The sequence below is a fragment of the Sebastes umbrosus genome, chromosome 8, assembly GCF_015220745.1.
Source record: "Sebastes umbrosus isolate fSebUmb1 chromosome 8, fSebUmb1.pri, whole genome shotgun sequence".
NCBI classification, from domain to species: domain Eukaryota; kingdom Metazoa; phylum Chordata; class Actinopteri; order Perciformes; family Sebastidae; genus Sebastes; species Sebastes umbrosus.
Genome location: NC_051276.1, coordinates 2435328 through 2457745, shown reverse-complemented (window position 1 = coordinate 2457745; position 22418 = coordinate 2435328). Strand labels below are relative to the sequence as shown.

The window sequence follows — 22418 nt, the reverse complement described above, 5'->3', positions numbered from 1 at the left end:
TGTTAGCATGTTATTATCGCATTCACTTTTACAGCCCTAGTGTTTAGATTAGATCCTGATGGGCAGGTTGGCTCCTTGCATGGCAGCCTCTGCCATCAGTGTATGAATGTGTGTGTGAATGGGTGAATGCTGACATGTAGTGTAAAGTGCTTTGAGTGGTCGGAACACTAGAAAGGCGCTATATAAATGCTAGTCCATTTACCATGTATTTACTATGGATGTGATTGTAGTGCAGCAGGTAGACTCTAATTGATCAGTGTTCCTGCCCCTCTGTGTGCTTCCTCTACACATGAGTCATGTATTCTACCAAAGCGTGACTTTAGGGGCTCCCAGTGTGCGTGATGCCAGCTCCCAGCTTCCATTTAACTCCGTCAACAGTGTGTGTGTCATAGTTTATATCCAACGCTCATCACCCTTGTGAGTCTCTGCTTTTATGTCATGCTCTGCCGGTGCTGTCGAGAAGTGATAAAGAGGCGGTGAATGTGGGATGTATCTGGGGGGGGTAGAGCTGCTTTGTCCAAAACACAGGGAAAATTTAGCAACAACAGTGAATGGTCGAAGAAGATATTACTGTGATGAACTGAGACAAAGCTGTAGACATCACATCCCGTTGGGATCCTTATTCGATACTGTGTGATATGTCAAACTTCAGTACTTTTTTTGTACTGACTGAAATGTGTCTGTAGCACTGAGCACAATCTAGGGATGCACCGATACCGATACCGATACCGATACCGATACCAGTATCAGGTATCGGGTCCGATACTGTGCTCATGTACTCGTACTCGCAAAACGGCTCCGATACAACGGCATCGATACCACTTTACAGCAGCGCGACGTTAACCTCTCGTCACCATCTTTCAGGTTCTCATGCTCCTCCACCCCCACCTCAGCCGGCGCACGCCAACCCTCACTTTCATTGCTTCACAGGGTTTTGCTCGCACCCTCTGACTCGCGCTTGCGTTAGACTCCTTGGTCGGGTTAGGGTTAGATACGGGTCGGGTGGGTTGCAGACATTGCCGCAGATCCCTGACGCCATTTACGCGGGCCGCGGCACGACACGGTTGGGGCGCACTGAGCACAGTCCGCCCACGGTCGACAGTCGCACCGGGAGCAGGGGGCCCCATTCCTCCCCAGCGGGGAGAGAGAGCACAGCGAGCCCTTTGTCCACAGTGCGGCGAGGTCCGGACAGGGAACGCTGTAAAGCTGCGACCGCGAGCCACCTTTGCCCCGAGCCTTTCCAAGCCGACCTGGAGCCGGTCGCGGCGCACCGCCTCGTATGAAGGACTCCCCAGCCTGCCGTGTGTCGCTCACACCCTCTAGCTGGCTGTTGACGAGGGTCTTTTGGCACAGAGAAGTACTCGTATCGGTTCTCGTATTGGTACTCGGTATCAGCGAGTACCCAAATGTAAGTACTTGTACTCGGTCTGAAAGGAAGTGGTATCAGTGCATCCCTACTCAAATACATCAGATATCTGGTCAGATCATAATCTTAGTTTACTTATGTTTTGATTACATAGTACCTCATTTAAATCCTAATTTTGCCTATTTTAGTTGGCTGTTGTATTTGTACGGCTGCTTGTGATTAGACAACATTTAACATTTCAGAACTTTGGCTTATTTTGTTACATGAAAAAGGTCATAAAAGAGGCCCAGAGTTCAACATCGGAGTGGCTGTGAATTCCATTGACCAGTCCACCGCTGTGCTAAACTAATAGCCGAATCCAGAGTTATTATTTCCCTTCCTCCGTTCATGTGAATGAGACCCAGACCGAGGCAGGAGCGAGGGCTGGGTGGCGGAGTTAGAAAGCCATGGTCCAGCAGATGAGAGAAGGGGCTTTACGTCTGAACAACTGCAAAGTCAAGAGGTGTCTGTGCAAAGTCGACAAACTAGCAACAACGCCGTCTATATTACCTACCCAATGTCTCAAACCCAAACCAATATAAAACTGGATTAATCAAACAGGTGGGATATGTTTGCTTCCATGAAATCGACCTCTCAAGTAAATGAGAGCTTGTCTTGGGATTTTGAGATATCTTGTTCATTCTAACTGCATTATGCTTCCATACCTACACTCTCACTGCTCTTGTGTTTTTCAAAGACACACACATACAGCACTCTAAGCTCTCACGCCCGTGTGACTTCCTCCCACTCATCAGCGTGATAAACCGGCAGGCGGTGTGACGACGCTCTGCAGTGCAGCACAGTTTCTCAGGAGGTGGAGGTGACATGAACAACGGTTCACTTATTAAAACAATCAAGACTGCAGATTTCGTAAGATGACTATTCTTGAAATGTCACAACTTCTTTCATCGTAATATTGACACTTAGTTCTCAAAATCCTAGATTATTATTTTTTCTAACAGTGGCCCTAATGCTCTGTTGTAAAAAGTAGAATTCCGCCTTTTGGTTTATCTTATTCTCTCTCTAATAGAGGGCTCCAGGGATCACGTATTTTTGTAGGCCATCCAGGAAGTTAGCATCGCCCTGGGTTCCCTCAACGAAAAGCCAACGGGATTATTCCATCGGGTTTTGTGTTATTGCAGAACATAAACTCTGTGGCAAACACACATTTGTGATACTTACACGTTTTGTTCAGCAAGATAATCTCTACAAATGAACAACACTTTTAGGATTTTTGAAGTGTAAATGCAATCGGCAGAAGTAAAAAGCTAACGTTAGGCTATAAACGAACTACACCACGGTCGCATTAGCGAGAGTATACACAACGAGGCTGTATAGGAGGACGAGAAGGACGTTTTTAAACACACATAAAGGCTTCAAAATCCACGAGTGGGATATTTACTGATGTATTTTATATCATAGAACAAAACGTTAAAATCTCTTCAGCTTGTGTTAACCACAGACCTTATTTCAGGCATCTAACTAAAACCCCATTCAAACAATCATAATCATTTTCAGGTTCTTTTGAGTTTCTACTAGAACATGTTTACATCCCTTAATATTCAAAAAACACATTATTTTTCTCATCCTGTCCGTCTGAATATATTATATAGTATTCACCCTCTTTAAGCCCCCCCTCCCGCTCGGCTGTGATTGGCTTGAGAGAAAAATATTGTGCACTTTTGCGAAGGTAGTTCTCAAACCGTGGGTGGAGATACACAGATGGTGGGGGGCGAGGGGGGGGGGGGGGAGGGGGGAGGGGTATATTTTCTAATGAGCCTGCATGTGGAATAGAAAGGGGAGCCAAATGTGAATTCACATGTTTTCTGATCCAGGCAGCCCACAAAAAAACTGCCTGGTTTGTCTTATTTCACAGTTTGTGGGTTGGTAGACACTCCTGATACCCAAATGTGCTGTATGTGCACAAGCAGAGTTTTTCATGATATGATGCTTCGACCTTAAATGGTGTACTTTAAGCCAATTATATACGTGATATCCAGTTTACTCGTCATTGGATTTGGTTACCACATCAAAGCAACACAAGAACAAAGAAAGGGGAAGGATTAGACAGCCTGTGTTAACAGTTGTATACTGTCCTCTACGGCTCTGAGGAAACAACCTGATGATCATCAGTTATTTCTGCTTGTATACTGTATATAAACAGTTGTATACTGTATGCTGTATATAAACAGTTGTATACTGTATACTGTATATAAACAGTTGTATGCTGTATATAAACAGTTGTATACTGTATGCTGTATATAAACAGTTGTATACTGTATATAAACAGTTGTATACTGTCCTCTATGGCTCTGAGGAAACAACCTGATGATCATCAGTTATTTCTGCTTAGACTTTCAACAGAAAGACTGTGTTGCAAACTGGGTGTGTGCATTTTGAAAAGCATAGGTGCTCATCAGGCATGGACACTTGACACAAAAGATGCTACTGAGTTGCATTATGGGAAATGAAGGCCTTATTTTGATTTTTGGAGTTTGACCCATACTAGGGACTAAAAGTCAGGATATCTCGGCCTCCACTGCCTCCATTTTGACCGTTCTTTTTTCAGTCCGCCTCTTGTGATTCATCCAACTTCATGGAAGTGCGTTGTTAAATCACCCTTAGAATAACCCTTATTCGCGTGTGACTTGAGTCCAAGCCTGAAGACATCTACATGCCCATATTGAGTTATAGTCAAAGCACCACCTACTGGCAACAGGAAGTCAGCCATATGTGGCAAAGATCATCCATGAGATTTACAAAGTGTGATCTACACATGATATACAGCAACATAGTGTATAATTAGTTTTTGTATTAGAAGACGCCATTAGGACTGTGATCCTGCGGGAGCAGGCACTTTGCTGCTAGTGGGAGCAAGCGGTAAAAAACATAAACTGTAAAGAAAACCAGAAGGATGGAGTCAGCAAGTCAGCAACCGGAGGAAAACAAGCAGTAAGAGCTGATCTGAGATCCGCTGTTCATCTGCTGTCTATGAGAGCAAAACAGAGCCATGAGGAGGTGCAGAAGTCTAGTTTTCTCTCAGAACACTTGATTTATAAATATGCTGAAAGGTTATTATGGGATTTTTTGCCCAATGATGCCAAAAATATTCTGCCTACTGAAGCTTTAAAGTATTATTTTACCGTGTGTCTCTGTAACGTGGAATGGACGGAGAGGAAAAGCAGTCCGGTGAGAGTGACTCTTCTCTCTCTTCACACCACTTCGACACAACACAGCTCTTTCTACAGTTACTGTGGGGTCTTCCTGATTTTAGCAGCTTTTTCTCTCATCAACTTGTCAGAGAACTTCATCTGAATTTATTATGGTTTTGTGGGGTTTTGTTTTGGAAGCCTCTCATCGTCTGTGCTGCAGAACCACTCTCTGCCTTAACTGTTACCGATGTGGCGGCTGTTTTACAAAAGAAAAAACATTATTAAACGCTGTTTAATAAGTGATATCAGAATCAGAAACACTTTATTGATCCCGGGGGGAATTACAGTTGTTCCATTTTGGGGTAAGAATATATACAAACATAGAGAAGTTGTAAGAAAAATAGAAATAAAAACACAGATGAAATGTAAAAATGTGCATTATCAAAAATAAATGCAAATATAAAATTGTCAAAGAAATCACATAAACTTAAGTATAGGGGGCATCAGATTACTGCATTCTATTTCATTTCACATTTTTACATTTTAACATTTCTAATTACCAAAAAAATCTAAATAATAAATAATTATACAATTTTGAGTTCCATGATCTGTCATCTATTATTCTATTACTCTTCCTGATGTTTGAGATTTTTTGCCGTGGCATCGTTTCCGTATTGGTATTGAAGTCAGAATTTTGGTATTTTGACAACACTACCTCATAGTGGACACAGGAAGCGGTACAAAATTTGCAGTAAGTCATTTCCAGCGCCACTCAAGAAATAGCATCTAACTCGTGAGCACAGTGTCAGACTGTCACTAAAATGCACAGCCGCGTTGACTGGTGTCTCACCTGTACCCCCGACAAGCGCAAAGGGGCGAGGGCCCGTTCATCGCCGCTTGCAGCTTTAATTTTGTTGTTGTTTCAGTTTTTTTGGCTGGATCATACTACTTTTATTTACCCTACGCTGTTTCACCTCTTTTGAGACTTGGAATAATAATAAAGGAGTGTTTGGATTGACCTAGTGACGGATTCTGTGTTTTTTTGTACCTCCAGGTAAGGTGAGCACTTATCCTGAGCTGGATGAGGAGATCGACTTCCTCTCTGCCATCATCAGTGAACAGAGAACTGTGTCCAGGCTGCCAGGTAGGCAACACTACTAGACCAGTATTCATATATACCACCACATCCCTGCTGACATAACCACTCAAAACATGTTATTCCTTATCCCAGCTCCACCCTCCAGAGACGTCTATAAACCCAAATCCAAGCAGCTCGGTGAGGCCGGCCCCGCTCACAGAGCATCTACCACGGAGCGGCCCACGAGCGCCCCGTTCACAAGCACGGCTCCACCCACCACCACCACCACCAACCACACTCCCGCTCTGCTCAGCGATCCCATCATCCTCCCCTACCCCTCTAATGACCGTGTCTTTATCAGTAAGTCTTTTTCTGACCTTTAGCCATGACCTCATTTCTTGTTGAGTTGTACTTCTTGAGCTTAAAGAAGTAACTGTAGTCGTGACCTGCGGTAAGAGAGATCTGGTTTGATGACCATATTTACAGGTTTATTAAAACACAACATAAATAATATTACCGGAGGTCAATACAGTATCCCAGCAAGCATGAATGACAGAGACGTTCAGGGAGTTTTCATTATGATTTAGCAATGCAAAGTTTGAGTAAACCAGCTTCGCTCAATTTCAGTTTAGTTTCCATCTTTCATTCTGCAGCCAGCTGGGTCATAGACGGACATCATTCTCTAACCAAAGTAATATCCATCAATCCAATTCTAAAAAGTAATTGTCATCTAATAGCATACTTTTTTTACATAAACAGATTTCCTAAAATATTATCTCCCGCAGTGCTTATGTTGCACCGCATGGTCAGAGATCATACTGAGTTTAGATCCATTCAGATCCATTTAGGTATTGGACATATTGACACACACACACAGACCAGAGAGTGTGATTTTGACTCGGGTCCCGGGTCGGCTCTCCGTTCCTTAGAACCAAATGGACCCGTGAAGACCACTAGTGCAAAGCTGTGCAGAGAACCAAGAGGCAGTTTCAGGTGTATTAGGTGTATTATTGTATTAACCATCACGTTTTTAGAATGTTGGCATCGACTTGGTACCGAAGTATCGGTTCTCGTGACATCCCTAGTCTCCACATGCGTCTCCAGTGATTCCCTTGTGATCCGATCTCACTTCCCTGCTCTATATGCACATAAACACGTAGTAAAAACACGGCTAATACAGCAGACGATGTCACGTAATATTACATGAATGTCAGTATTAATATCCTACATATTTGTGAATTCTGGTACATTTTATTAACATAAAAAAAAGGTTATTGTACCAGCGGTCCCCGGGGACCTCCGTGCCGCCAGCACCGCTGCCTTTGCCAGACAACAGCGGGGTACAGAGCTCCAGAGAGCCGGGGAGGACAGAGAACAGGCGGGTGTCAGCTCTGTGCAAAGCAGCAGAACAAAAACACCGACACATCTCCGACAGTATGATAATGCGTGCCTAGTCCGATAGTCTGTAGATATGTAGCCTATAGATAAGGTATATTTTAATAAAATACAGATGTACTGACAGGATACAGTAGAGCACAGAGGCTGTTTCCATGCTGCGAGGCAGACCAACGCTCGCGTCCGTCTGTCTATTCACCTGAGGGACGCGGTGATCCCGCTGATCCCAGCTGGACATCAGATGAGTAGGCGGTCCTTAATGTGGCTCAGGACGCATTCGCGTACACACTGCTGAAAGAATGTGGTCATATGTGTCCCAGACCACCTCTGAATGTGGTCTGAACGATCCAATCTCAATGTCTCAATGCTTCTTGAGTGCGTTCACACCTGTACTTAGAGCTGTCCACTTGTGATCCGATCACTGAGGACGCATGATAATACCAGGTCTGAACAGGGCCAGAGAGACAATCAGGACAGATTGGATTATAAACAGAGGTCTTTTTTTAGGTCTTGATTGCATGAAATGAAGCAGGTAGATTTCAGCTTTAATGTTTGTGTCTTGTTTACACCGACTTTCAGCAAATGCCTCTGTGTCAGTATCTCTTAGTCGGAATGTCTGCTGGGACAACAACACATGTAAGGTAACATCTGGCCTGAAGGTGTATCAAGGAATACAAAAAGTCTTCAGTTGTTATGACTACATAGGGAATCAGTAGCACAACACACAAGATATGTACACTCCAGATCCTGTATCTAACTGCAGAGGGACGGTTTTCCTGTAATTTTAGAATTAGAACTTTCTTATTAGAAATATATCACTCTTGTTTTGGGAAAACATTACAAACCCGGCTTGGGGCCCTTCTGTGTGGAGTTTGCATCTTCTCCTCGTGCCAGCGTGGGTTTTCTCCAGGTTCTCCGGCTTCCTCCCACAGTCCAAAGATATGTAGGTTAACTGTTGACTCTAAATGTCCCATAGGTGTGAATGTGAGTGAATGGTTGTCTGTCTCTACGTGTCAGCCCTGTGATAGTCTGGTGACCTGTCCAGGGTGTAGCCCGCCTTCTCCAAATGTCAGCTGACGTCCTTTCTGCCAGCCTGTACAACCACTTCCCGCTGTGTCAGGACCCCTAACGGACTACGACTAATACAAACACTCTCACCCCGGACACATACACTTTTCAACATCTTTCAATTATCTGATCCATAACTGCACTCCAACTTTACAGTATATATTATAGCATTTCATTTGTCCACCTCACTAGGTTTTACTTGGCTACCACTGCACACCATTACACATATATATATATATATATATATCTAAAACAACAATTATAACAAAAATTCATGTATACTTAAGTATACTTTTCTTTACTGTATATCTTGGAGGTGGAAAAAGAAACAATGACTATGTTTACATGCTCCAAATATTCCATTTTCTGCCCTTATTCCTGAAAAAGACAATATTCCTAATGAACATGTATATTCCACTAATATTCCCGTTAACATGCAGCCGTGCACACTCGGATTAACGCCCCCCATGACATACGTTACACTGACCTACAAACAACCCATTTAGTTCAACAAGTCAGCTGGCTACCTACAGTAGTTGTCTTTTTTCCTATTCTAAGCATCATCATCATCATCTGGTCCATTTGAGGACCTCAGGGCATCCTCATCACCGGGGCCGGTGAATGCCACGTCGATGCCATTCTCAGCTGTAACAGGCGAGACAGATTTAAAGAGTCAGTAGGCAGTATATTTTTGGCATCATTGGGCAAAAATTCCATAATAATCTTTCAGCATGTTGTAATTCAAGTGTTCTGAGAGAAAACTAGACTTCTGCACCTCCTCATGGCTCTGTTTTCAGGCTTTAGAACATCTAGCCCATGACGGAAGACTTTGGCCAATCACAGGTCATTTCAGAGAGAGAGGGGTGCTTGGTATTTCCTCAACTTGATCTCAACATGGCTGCCGGGTCTCAAAATTTTCATTTTACAGCTAAACAGTACACTACAAGATGATTCTGAGAACATCTGAGGAGAGAAATATTCATTACAGTAACAGAATATTGATTCAATATTTGATCAGCGCTGCCTAGTTTGACCGTTTGATCGGAGCTTGCGAGTGATTGACAGCCGGCTCTCATAGACGCCAGCTGGACGGCAGACTCCAGATCAGCTCTTACTGCTCGTTTTACTCCAGTCTGTGAAATCTTGCAGATGAGAATCAGAATATCCAAACGGAATATGCTGTTTACATGACTCTTATCAAATTCTGAATATTGTCATAATCGGAATAATAGTGGTTTATGAGTGTGCATGTAAACGTAGTCAATGACATCCATTCATTGGATTCTGTCTTTCAGCAAAATCCTTTTATCCTTTTTCCATTCAGTTACATCAGCATAACAATGACATTTGAAGGTCGGACTTTAGCATTTGTCTGTGATCGTTGCGTGGTGGTGGGGTCCAAAATCCCAAGTTCCCGACACAAATTTTTCAGTTAAGGAAATACCAGGATCTCATCTCAACTTGAGCTGCACTAATTTTCAATCATGGAAATAACAAATATGAACATCCATCTTGCCGGGAACAGGAATTCAAAGGTCTTCCAAGTGCAAACAGTTTAATATCAGTTTAGTAAAATGAGCTCCTTTGTTCGTACTGCATCGCTCTGAAATCTCGGGACTGACCTCAAATTTCCTACGGAGTATTACACAACAGAACTGATGTGTTACTGACAGTTAGTTCTGCCTCACTGCATTACTGTTATCAATGCCGTTCTCACTGTTGATACTGCAGGGCCAGAACCGACACAGTGACACTCGGTTATTTTCAGCAGCACTTATTTGAGCTCTACACTCGGCCTCACACACATTTCCAGAGCTTTCAGTCAGGGATCATGTCTTCCACTGACACCTCCAGATATACACAGCTTTCTCTCCCCCTCACTGTGTGTATGTATTTCTTCTCAGTCATGAGCAGCGTCTTCATCGTGGCGGCTTCACTGGCGTTGGTCACAGCGGGGGCCTGCTGGGTCAGGTAAGATGTTTTATTCTTCCCTACCACTGCATGAAACTCTCACTCCAAATGTCCTCTTTCTACCTTTTAGGATCTGACATTATAGATTTTATTTTGGATGTTTTTTCTGTCAGTATTATGACGTGAGGCATTAAGATTATGAAATACATGTAAAAAAAAAAAATGCCTGTTAAAATGTCCCAGATCCCAAGGAGATGTCTGCAAGTTGCTTGTTTTGTCTGACCAGCAGACTCAAACAAAGATATTCTGTTTACTGTCATAGAAGACTATGGAAACTAGTCAATATTCACATTTAAGGCACTGGAACCAGATCATTCTTGGCATTATTGTTTAAAACAATGAATCAATCAACACTTCCAGTTTGTGTTCTACTTCAATCAGGAAAGTTATTGATATCAGCTATTAAACGCTTATATCGGTCAGAAACTAGTCTTTTAGCATTCATTGGTATATCATAATTAAATGGTTGCTCTACTCATTTAGAATTGCACATTCATAATGTTGTGAAACCTGTGAAAGACAGATTTAAAAGAAGAATGGCCAAAATCCAAGCAGCAGAGGCAGAGGTATTCTTTTGTTCGAGCCCCCCCCACCCCAGCTACAGTATGTTGGAGGCCCTGTAGAGTGACAACCGTAGACAATATCAAGGAGATGCAATATATGGAATTAAGCTAGAAAAAGAAAAACACCTAAAACATATTTTCAATGTGGATATAAGTCAGATTATCAATCGTATCAAAGTCAATACATGTCCCAAACATGACGGAGCAATGATTCTGTAAATCGCAAAAAATAAGTTGATTGAAATTATTCTTGAAATTAGTGAAATGATCTGTTTTGTTCCAAACATCTTGGATAAAAATGTTGACTTTCAAATTTTAGAATGACGCTCTGAGGTTTTATTGTGCACAGTTTTAAAATGTCTTACTTTTGCAACCCGTTCTCACTCCAAGCTCATCAAATACCGACGCTTGGTCGGTCAGTGCCCCATGGCATCCGATACCGACGTACAGAGGCACGCTTTACAATCTGTATGTCTACCGGGCTTTCAGCTGACTCCAATGTAAACCCATCCACGGCATTATTAATTAGACGGTCAGAGCGACCGACGTAGTATTTAAGAGCGAGAAGTCCGCTAAGGGCGGGTGGGACAAACAAGCGCAGGACTTTCACCCGGGAGGCCGCTGTTCTTGTCCCGTGTGAAACTAAACGTCAACGTTGATCTTTTTTGTCAGGTTGTTAGTCGGCGACTTGTTAGTATCGCCAGCCGCCTGAGACATTAGTCACTCTGTAGCAGGGCTGGGACGATACAGCTGTCTCCCGATTCGATACTGTCACAACACTTGCGCGCAGATTCCATATGTATTACGATTTTTAAGTATTGCAATTCGATGTTGTGATTTATTGCAATTTTTGTCCAAAACTTACACCAGAGGGGTACCAAGAGTGTCATAGTTTAAAGTAGGGATGCACCGATACTACTTTTATTCAGACCGAGTTAAAGTACTTACATTTGGGTACTCGCCGATACCGAGTACCGATACGAGTACTTCTCTGTGCCAAAAGACCCTCGTTAACAGCAGCTGGAGGGTGTGAGCGTCACACAGCAGGCTAAAGAGTCCCGCATACGAGGGGGTGCGCCGCGACCGGCTCTAGGTCGGCTTAGAAAGGCTCGGGGCGAAGGTGCTTCCCAGGCCGTGGCCAAAGTGTCACCGGGGCGGACTGTCCTTAGTGCGCCCCAACCGCGTCGTGCCCCAAGGGCGGGGCCCTTTTGCAAGTACGAGTACATGAGCACAGTATCGGACCCGATAGTTTAAAGCTTAGGGCCACTGACAAAGCCCCGGTATTTGATGAGTTGGGACTGAGAATGTGTTGAATTTATCATGTGCCAGTGGTAATATCACAAAGACACAGTAATGCATGCCACTTCCAAATGCTTCCAAAAAATCAAGTACTGTACAGTAGGTTTTTATTTCTGATCAGCCGTCTGACCAGTGTGTCACTTTTTAAAACTTTTGTACAGATTGCAAAAAGGTGTGCGTGTAACTCAGAAGGTGGACTTCCCTCCATATAGACTGATGAGAGCCCAAGCCTTTGACAATATGGTGAGTAGGAAATCTCTGTAGTGTTATAAGTGTTAATGTTGGACCCCTCCTTAACAATGTTATCCAATTCTTGCTGGGCAGCACAAGCTGTTAGCAACATGCTAGTTTCATGTGTCTAGCACCCTAAAGGCCCAGACACACCAACCCGACATCAGAGAACTAGCGGTGACAAAGGCCACCAATTGCGTCGCCTCGCGTCTCCTTTTGTCTCGGCCAAAAAAATGCACTTGAACACACCGCAAAGACTACCGCCGACAGCCAACTACCACGTACGTTCTGCGCCTGCGTGAGAGGCAATAAGTCTCCACACCAGCAGGCGGCGGTAGTCTTTATGGTGTTTGCCGAGCATTTTCACACCACTCTCACTCACCACTGAGCTTCATTCCAGACGGCCATGTCGTTGTGAAAATATCAGTGTATTGGAATGATCAGACGAGATGAAGATGAAAAATGAGAAGAGCCTTCTGTGTTTTTCCTCTCGACTTTACTCGTTGGCTTGCTTTCCTCACTCCCGCTTCTGTTCTCATGCATTGACTTACTGCAACGCTCACCGACGGCCCCGCACTGTCTGACGGTCGACCGTCAGCTCGGTGCGTCAGGACCTTAAAAGGACAAACAAGCCCGTTCTTTTAGCAGTTTCAGATCATGGACACGTGTAGTACAGAGACACATGCTGTGAAGTGAATGTCAACGGAACATTGTGGCTAGAGGTGGATGAATACTACTGACTTTCTCATGTCCCTTCCGCCCCTCGGTGTGTTCCAGCCTGGGGACAAGAAGCTGGCCCACAGTGCCCAGATGTACCACTACCAGCACCAGAAGCAGCAGATGCTCTCTCTGGAGAAGTGAGTCACCCTCCGAGCCCCAGACGCGCTCATCTCCCCCTGGGCGTGTTGTCTGTCTCCTGCCCTTTGTCTCTCGTCCTTCCCTGCCCTCCCCTGCCTCTTTGCATCTGTGTTATCCTCTGAATATTTTATGACTGTGTGTGTGTGTGTGTGTGTGTGTGTGACCTCTGCAGACACAGGGATGAGCCAAAAGTTCCTGACTCAGGAGCATCGACAGACGAAGAGAACGAGGACGGAGATTTCACGGTGTACGAGTGTCCTGGATTGGCACCTGTGAGTAAACTCTGCGTTATTATTTCAACTTTTATTGGAAGTTATACCGTGTATATCATCAGGTCGTCCACCGTGCTGAATCAATGTTGTCAGTAGGAAGCCCCTTAACAAGAACTGATGAATAAATGATGACAAATAAGTGAATATCATTAATTCATTTTAAGTCATAGTTCATTCATTCAATTTAAAGCAGTAATAATCCATCATTTATATATTAACAATGGCCCAAAAGACCATGTGTAATGTGAAAGATGCTCAAAGTGACAAACACAGCTCCAGGGAACACATAGGCTTCTTTTATCTTTTTTTTTTTTATATTATTTTTGCTCGCAATCTCAGCTTTCAACAAACAGCAGCTGACAGTGCTGTGAAAACAAAGCCACTGTACACTACCTGCCTACCTCCCACTAACAGCAGGCACAGTTAGTGATGTTAAAGAGCCAGATACGGTGGAGACCACCGGAGCTGAAAGGAGAGTGAATATTGGACTTACATTCATCAGGTGGACACAATCACAACTCCTAATGAATGATCATGTTGCTCTGTGTCTGCTCTACATAGAAATTAGTAAATGGGCAACTGTTCAATATTTTCTAAACCGTGAGTGCAAATGTCACAACTGTTTGATGGGACATCAGAACTGTATTGCATGTTTGCAAAAAAGCAGTAACTCACCCAGAACACTTCATTCATGCTTCAAAACCTTGTTATTGTGTCAGTAAGTTGGCCAGTGGCATCAAAATGAAAAGTTGTTTTGTCATCGTGTGAGTCGTACTGGTTGAAATGGTTAGACGTTTTTTCAACTGGAAATGTTTCTTATATACTAATCTCTGTTTTGCTCTACTTTTTTGTTGACACTGATGGCTTACTGTACAATCAAAGAAAGAATGTCACTTTTGTCCAGATGAATGCTGTCGTGTATCGCTGTGTGATTCCCATTTCAACAGCAGGTCAAAGTTTACTGGGATAAGTCAATACTGTAGTAGCTACACAGAAAAAGGATATGCAAATTTGTATGTATACAGTAAATTTATTCGAGTATGTGTTACATGTATTATAAACAGAAACATCTCTTTTGATCTTTCATGTAAAGTCAGAGACAGAGAACAGACATTTTGCTACAAAATGACACCCATGCCAAAAAAACAACAACAACGACTGCAACAATGAAAAGACCTGCTGTAGTTCAGTTCAAACAACAAATTGTACCTCCTCACCATAGATATTTATGGAATAAACATGCATGTCTGACAGATTTTGATAATTGAATGGATCATTTTGCATGCGACGGCTCAAATGATGAAGGAATGTTTAGACGTTGTGAAGAGGACGACAGTTTCACTGAGATTCAACTCATCAGTTTTGATCAGCAAGACGTGTGCAAGTGGTTATTGAGCTGACTCTTTTGCACATGTGCCAAAACTCGTGTGCTATTTGCTTGAATGAATGAGAAATTCTAATCTGTTGTGACCAACAAACTAATTGTTCAGAAGTTTGAGCTTATTGTTAAAAAAACAATCCTCGTCCAAGAATTGAGCCGAAGCCAATGAGAAAAACTGTAATGCAGCTTTAAATGAAAGGATTGGTAACTCTGTAATGCTAACTGGTCTGTGTGCAGCTCGTGCTGCTGCCCCCAAGTGGCCAAAGAGATCATTAAATGCAGATTTAATGGAAGTGAGATATCATTAATGTTAGTAGTTACACCTGTGCTTTTCCTGCTGTGATAAGTAAAAATGCCTGACTCTGGGGGGCTGGGTATCTTTTGAAATGTGATAATACGTCATATGTTGTGTTTTCAACCATCCGTTTATTGCAACTTTAAAGATATTTACACCTTGAAAATATTGTCAGTCACCAGCTCCAACACAAAAGCAGTTTCTTTACCTTTATCCAAACTCCAATATGCTGTACTTTTTATTCCATTTTGAAGATCATGACGATCCAAACAGAAATAATTATAAAACATTTGATTCAAATGTAATCACATTTCCCATTGTCTAACTTCCCTCAACCTGTCAATAACATCATTAAATACTGATAATAAGTTACTGATGCTGGATGACACATCACTAGTTCTACTGTAGATGTGTGCAACCAGTAATATCTTCATTGAATGCATCATTTTTATACTATAGCCTATGTTTACCATGTACTATAGATCCACAAAATCAAATTCCTATGTGCAAACATAGCCTGGAACATAATTATAACTAGGGATGCACCAATACCACTTTTTTTCAGACCGAGTACAAGTACTTACATTTGGGTACTCGCCGATACCGAGTACCGATACGAGTACTTCTCTGTGCCAAAACACCCTCGTTAACAGCCAGCTGGAGGGTGTGAGCGACACACGGCAGGCTGGGGAGTCCCGCATAAGAGGTGGTGCGCCGCGACCGGCTCTAGGTCGGCTTGGAAAGGCTCAGGGCGAAGGTGGCTGCAGCTTTACAGCGCTCCTCACCCGGACCTCAACGCACCGTGACGGGGCTCCCTGCTCCCGGTGCGACTGTCGACCGGGGCTGACTGTCCTTAGTGCGACCCAACCGTGTCGTGCCGCGGCCCACGTAAAAGGCGCCAGGGGTCTACGGCGATGTCGGCAACCCACCCGACCCGTCTTAACACACGGACCAAGGAGTCTAACGCACGTGCGAGTCAGAGGGTGCAAGCAAAAACCCCGTGGCGCAATGAAAGTGAGGGCCGGCGCGCGCCGGCTGAGGTGGGATCCCAGCCCCGCGGGGACGGGCGCACCACCAGCCCGTCTCGCCCGCAGGAGGTGGAGCGTGAGGACCCCAAAGCTGGTGACTAGAGGTTAACGTTGCGCTGCCGTAAAGTGGTATTGGTGCCATTGTATCAGAGCCGTTTTGCGAGTACGAGTACATGAGCACAGTATCGGACCCGATACAACCCTATCTACGAAAAATGTTACATTTTTGATAATGACCGATGTTCCTCTCTCTCTCTCTCTCTCTCTCTCTCTCTCTCTCTCTCTCTCTCTCTCTCTCTCTGTGGATCTTCAGACGGGGGAAATGGAGGTGAAGAACCCGCTGTTTGACGACTCCACCCTTTACCTTCAAAGGTTCCCCAAGTAAACGTGGACGCTGAGAGGCTTCACACTCCAAATGCAGCATCTGTGTGTGCAAATAGTTGAATTTACACACACTCCACATCCACTGCTGTGCTCAGTCCGACCCCTTTTAATGGACAGGATGGAGAGTGTAAGGTACATAGAGGAGGAAGAGGATGAGGAGTGAGGCGTTCATGGACATTTAAAGGATATCACAGCGCTGGTTTGAAGCAGGACTGTAATCTGGGACCAATGCCTCCAATTCTATAGCCTCATTCTCTTCTTTTTCATGTAATCACTCTTTTTCCCCAGTGTTGTTCACAAAATTACTCAAGAACTCAAAATGACTTTATGACAGGTAGCAGACGAGCATATTGAATCTAGTATCATGTGTTAATAGAGTCCAGGACATAGTAGAGTACAGTCTGAGCTACGACCAAGTATTTCTATCAGTTCACTGATTGATAGATCTCCATGAAGATCCGTGTTTATTAATCACTAAATACTCTTTAATTCATTAGAGTTCTCACTGCAGGCTTTTGGTTTTATGAAATCATTTTTTTTTTAAATGTGATTTTAATATTTCATGAACACACCGTGATCTTTATCAGTATGTTATGTAGCCATTGTGTTCTCAGTCTAGTTCCTCTATGCATGAATTGATGACGCTGTCTTATGAAACCTGAGAGTCAATATGCATTTACAGTTTTTACAAGTTTCTTGTGCAAAATTGCTAATATATATATATATATATATATATATATATATATATATATATATATATATATATATGTTAACAGTATATATATATATATATATTAACAGTATAAATAACTTGAATGATTTCAAAGGAATTTGAAACTTCTTTACCTAGAACTCTGAAACAGAGCGAATCCATTCTGTATATACGGTACGTCACTAACATGGCTTGTCCCCATGGGTTTGGTGATCTGTAAATAGCTGCTAACATGTACAGGGAAGAGATCTTACCTCTCACTCAGTGTGTTAGTGCACTTGCTCTTCTAGATTCCTGAGTGCTGTGTGAAATCTTGAACTGTTGTTTGTTTCCTTATCGTTAACTATATTTGCAGGGTTCCTACACTTGTGGAAAGAACAGGAAATGTCTCAGAAAAGAGGTGATGTCCAGGTTTTGATTCATTATATCTGTTATTGTGCATTATAGCTTTTAACTGACATGTAAATGTTGCAGGTTAAGGGGGAAAGCAGAGAATATTCGCACACTATAACATAGCTCCCGAATGTTTATTAGAAGTGAACAGGCAACGTTTAAATCCTACCAAGTCTTCGCCAGGCAAAAAACATGACAAAGGTGTATGGAGGACGAAACCTGCCATAATCAAAAATACGATCAAAATGACTTGATAAATAATTCATTTAATGTAGCAAAATAATATTAAAAATAAATGTGGCCTTTAATTGATAAAATGTGACATAAATAGATAGTTCTGTTTTAATTTGCTTCTTTATTTATTTATCTTTCTATTAATTCCCTTATTTATTTACTCGTCTGTTTAATTTTCCTTTTTATTTATTGATGCTTTTTTTTAATGTGTTTATTTATTTTTGCATTTTTTTTAAATGCCTTTCTTTATTTATTTATTCCTGCACAATTTCCCCTTTGCTTTTCCTCCCTTATTTTTGTCCCCAAACATATTTAATTCTGTATTCTTTTCTCATATACATTTCTTTTTACATTAAAATGAATACAAAGATAAATAAATAAGGAATAAAATTAAAACAAAAATATCCCTTTATGTCATAATTTATCATAATGAATGGCTACATTTATTTTAATATTATTTTTGCTACAGTTAATGACATATTTATTTGTTTATCAAGTAATTTACTTATATCATTTTTTATTTTGGTAGGTTCCGTCCTCCATACAAAAGGGCAAGGTCTACAGTATGTGTAAAACTGACTACATCATGCTGACATCCAGTACAACCAATCAAGCAAAATGATTTGGATACATACCTTCAATATGATATGACACATTGTCATAAAGCAAATCAGTGTCATAGAAATCACAAAAAAAATTATACATAGACAACATTTAAATATATTTGAAAATATTTCAAAGAGAGGGGACACAGCATAATATCACAATTTGTCTAAGATTAAATAGACCCCACGGGCTAGAAAATAATAGTAAAGAGAGGAAAACCATCCATCACCATCACCATCACCATCACCATCACCAGCCAGGATTATTTTAGTTTAGCATAAAGACTGTAAGCAGGGAGAAACAGTTTGGCTGTCAGAAGTTCCAAAATATGCCTGCTAACATATGATGGATTTGATAATGATGGTATCGGCGCTGTTACCCGTATGACGGATTGGATTGGTCTATCTCAAATTAATATTCTCTGCTTTTGCCTTTACTGAAGCTGCTATCCTCACCTGGCCTAAATCCTCTATAGGACTGGATGTGCACAACTACCTTCCTGTATTTTGAAGATATTCACATTGCCCCTCTGCATAGATCCTAGATTATATTACACACCCAGGATGATTGTGCAGCTCCAGGGACAGATGTTTGACAAGGACACTGCAGGAACCCTGGATGTAACTGTGGCCTCTTGCTGTCGTTTCTCAGGAAAGCCACTCTCTGTGGCCCCTCTCTTCATCCTGCTCCAGCTGTATTTGACCTGCACACACACACAATATGTAAAAAGAAATATGGACAGCCGATACCAGGGAGTATTAACACTGGAGATCTTTAACTGTGTAGTAAAGACTGTTTGATTCAAACCTACTGAGCTCGTAGAACAAAACAAAGGACATTAATGTTTGGAGGGATGAGGGGATTACTCATGCTGTTTGCCTTTTCTATATGTTACATAGCTCTGCTTTCACTTCAGGAGTGCTGAGAGCTTAACAAAAACTGAGCTGGTTGTCTTGTTTTGATCATTCTCTCTCTGATGATGAACGGGTTCTCGTGAACAAGTAACTACTCGGGCTAGCTACCTTTGATACAGACTGTTTTCAGACGACATATAATGAGTTCTACACACTAAGGAGGACTTCTTTACCACCATGTTTAGCATGCCTGTGGATATACCAGAGCTGAAATGAAAGAAATAAATATTTATATAATCTGAAGCAAAACAACTTGTTGTAAAGTCTTTTTTTTATTTTTTTCAGAAACATTTCTGTCATAATTTAAAGGGACTGTTTGTAACTTCTTACACATATAAATCATTGCAGGTCGGTGTCCCATGCGCACTCGCATGTGGCTACGCTGTTCAGACTCAGACTCCAACACAAACTACACGGAAGCACCGAAACCTCTTGGTTGTATCTAGTGAAGCCCGTCTGTTAAACAGTGTTGGCCGCGGTCGAAGGACGCGGGGGAGACCGTAGCTTTGGTCTCCAGGACCGGAGTCTCTGCTGTATTCTGCTCCTCTGCCTGCCTGCCTTCACTCACACACCGTGCTCGTTCTCGCTCTTTCGCTCCACTCTCACGTGCATGCGCGAACACTCCACACTGCAGAAGAGTTAGTTTAGCTCTGAGAATATCTAGTGAATGTACAGTGGATGTTTGTGCAGAAATAACTGCTGCAGCTCCTCCAGACCAACAGAGGTTTCCCGTGTCTTGTGAAGTGACGGGGCTCCGCAGATAAACATTATCTATTCATGGAGAGACCTTCGTCTGGTCAGCTAACATTACTGCCAAGCAGCTGAAAGATAGAGTGATATTGTGCTTTTAGCCTAAATAAAATGTAACCTTTAAGTTGTTAACATCTGTATGCCAGTGTCTAGTGTTTTAGTTTTAAGGAAAAAGGGAAGTGAATCAGAGAAATGACACTAAACAGAAGACCTTTATAAATAGATTTTCCTACAGTATTCATTTTTGTAAGCCAGTGATTGGGTGATTTTTGAATGGGCTTAATTTGTTGCCAAATCCTGGCGGAATATGATCTGGGACCTCCCAGATTGGGACAGCACCTATTGGATTGGATACAGCAACACCCGTAAATTGCTTGTTTGCCTATTTTGATCTGCGTCATGCTTTCAGTGCTGCTCTAGTCACTTTTTCTAACAAAATGTGTTATGATGACTCCCTGAGTTTTCACACCTCTTTTAACAAGTTGACAACGTGTGATATCAGACATCAATTTCACATGATTCTGCAGAAGAAAAGAGAAACAGAAGTCAGTGGAGTCATATAAAGTCTGCTCTTATTGGGGTTATAAATTTGATCCATTTATTCCAAATCTGGTAAAATGTGCCCTTTTGGATCCTCAAAGAGTAAGTCAACTTTTCCATTTTAAATATTTCAAGGATTATTCCACACCAATCATCCAATGTAGGTGGCACTGGATTTAGCCACCTTCTTGTGATAGATTTTTTCTTTTTTGAACATTTTAATTGGATTCAAGGCTATAACCAGCACATTATTAAACTCTAAATAGATTTTTTTAATTCAGAGATTTATTTTTATTTTATAACCCATTTTGGGTGAATTAACAGACTTCCAAAAACTTTCAGGATTAGAATGAGAGCTTGTAATTAGGTCAGATAGGAATTTGATTTGGCTTGTTTTTAAATCACTTTATAACATTTAAGCAAAAACATCAATACAAAGAAAAGTATCTCATTATTGTTTCTTTCTAGAACCACACATATAGTTTATATCTGTAATACATGGAAATAGTCATGCAGAAAATAAAGGACGTCGACACAGACGCTCCACAACGATCACACCAGCAAGTACTGTAACCTGGATTGTTGCTGAGGAGCGTATTATACAGCCACAATTTGTTTTATGCAAAAAAAATTATATTGTTTTTGCCCAAAACTGCACGATGAACTGCAAGATAAAATTGCCTCGTTTTCTTCCACTACTGCCTTTTTTGGTAAACAGATACGTTGGTGGACATTCTGGCATTCATCAAACTAAAGTTTTCTTTCATTAAAAACATTATCAGTGGTGTGGGGAAAAGTTACAGCAGTGGTACTCGTTCAACGCTGGTTTAGGACATCATTGTAATGAATATTGGTCTTTGAAAAACAATATGAACTTTCTTTCTCTAATATTTATTTAATGTACGGGCCTCCGCAGAGAGAAACGTTATCGTCTCCGACCAAAACTCCGGTGTCTCCCCTGTTCCCTCCGGCCGCGGTCAGGAGGCTGAAGCAGGAAAAGCCAACACTAGGATCAGCATTGATTCATGGAGAGACCTTCGTCTGGTCAGCTAACATTACTGCCAAGCAGCTGAAATATAGAGTGATATTGTGCTTTTAGCTGACGTGTGTCGTCTCACTGTTTTGAGCGATGCTCGTTCATGTCTATGTAGAGCGAGCACAAGCACGAGCAACAGGACGCTGACTTTCGTTGACTTAACGGCCACAGGTGTCGCTGTTAACAAGCAATTTCTGATTCTTACAAATAGTCCATTTAAAGTGTTTATTCACCCAAATGTTTTTGAATAAGTCACCACACACTGCCAACAGGGACGATTTCTTTGGTGGGATGTAGTTCCAAATAAAATAATGGAAAGTGTGTTTTATGGAGAAACCAGGACATTGTTTCTGGAAAGACACACTAGTTTTGAGTTTTTTTCAACTGCGCTGCACAGCGGTGCAATGTTTAGCACCCGGCTTGGGGCCCTTCTGTGTGGAGTTAGCATGTTCTCCCCGTGTTAGCGTGGGTTTTCTCCGGTTCTCCGGTTTCCTCCCACAGTCCAAAGACATGCAGGTTAGGTTCATTGTTACCCCCACCAAGGCCGAGGTTTTCACCGGCGTTGGTTTAGTGGTTTGTCCGTTTGGAAGGTTACTTCAAAAATCCGTGATGGTTTTGAATGACATTTTTTGGAGGGGTGGGGTGTGGCACAATGAACAATCCATTCGATTTTGGTGGTGATCCGGATCATGGTCTGGCTTCGGAATTTTTTTTTAATAACTCCGCTCAGCCTGTGCATTAACACCACAGGCTTTAATACCGGGATCAGACTACACAATATTTTTGTCTTTGACGATGGTCACCATGTCAGATCTAACGATAACAGCGCCATAAACTCTAGCAGTGTCTCAGT

The 22418-nt window shown here is 42.2% G+C and overlaps 1 protein-coding gene across 1 annotated transcript in view; it reads left to right on the top strand.

The window, feature by feature from the left end:
- npdc1b (neural proliferation, differentiation and control, 1b) overlaps positions 1-17124 on the top strand; it is a 43528-nt gene extending 26404 nt beyond the window's left edge. The window contains exons 4-10 of the mRNA XM_037778371.1: positions 5612-5701; positions 5789-5995; positions 10003-10069; positions 12093-12174; positions 12940-13019; positions 13193-13292; positions 16310-17124. Of these exons, the coding sequence (XP_037634299.1) occupies positions 5612-5701; positions 5789-5995; positions 10003-10069; positions 12093-12174; positions 12940-13019; positions 13193-13292; positions 16310-16381 (698 nt within the window). The 3' untranslated portion in view covers positions 16382-17124. The remainder of the gene's footprint in view (positions 1-5611; positions 5702-5788; positions 5996-10002; positions 10070-12092; positions 12175-12939; positions 13020-13192; positions 13293-16309) is intronic.
- Positions 17125-22418: the final 5294 nt, after the last annotated feature.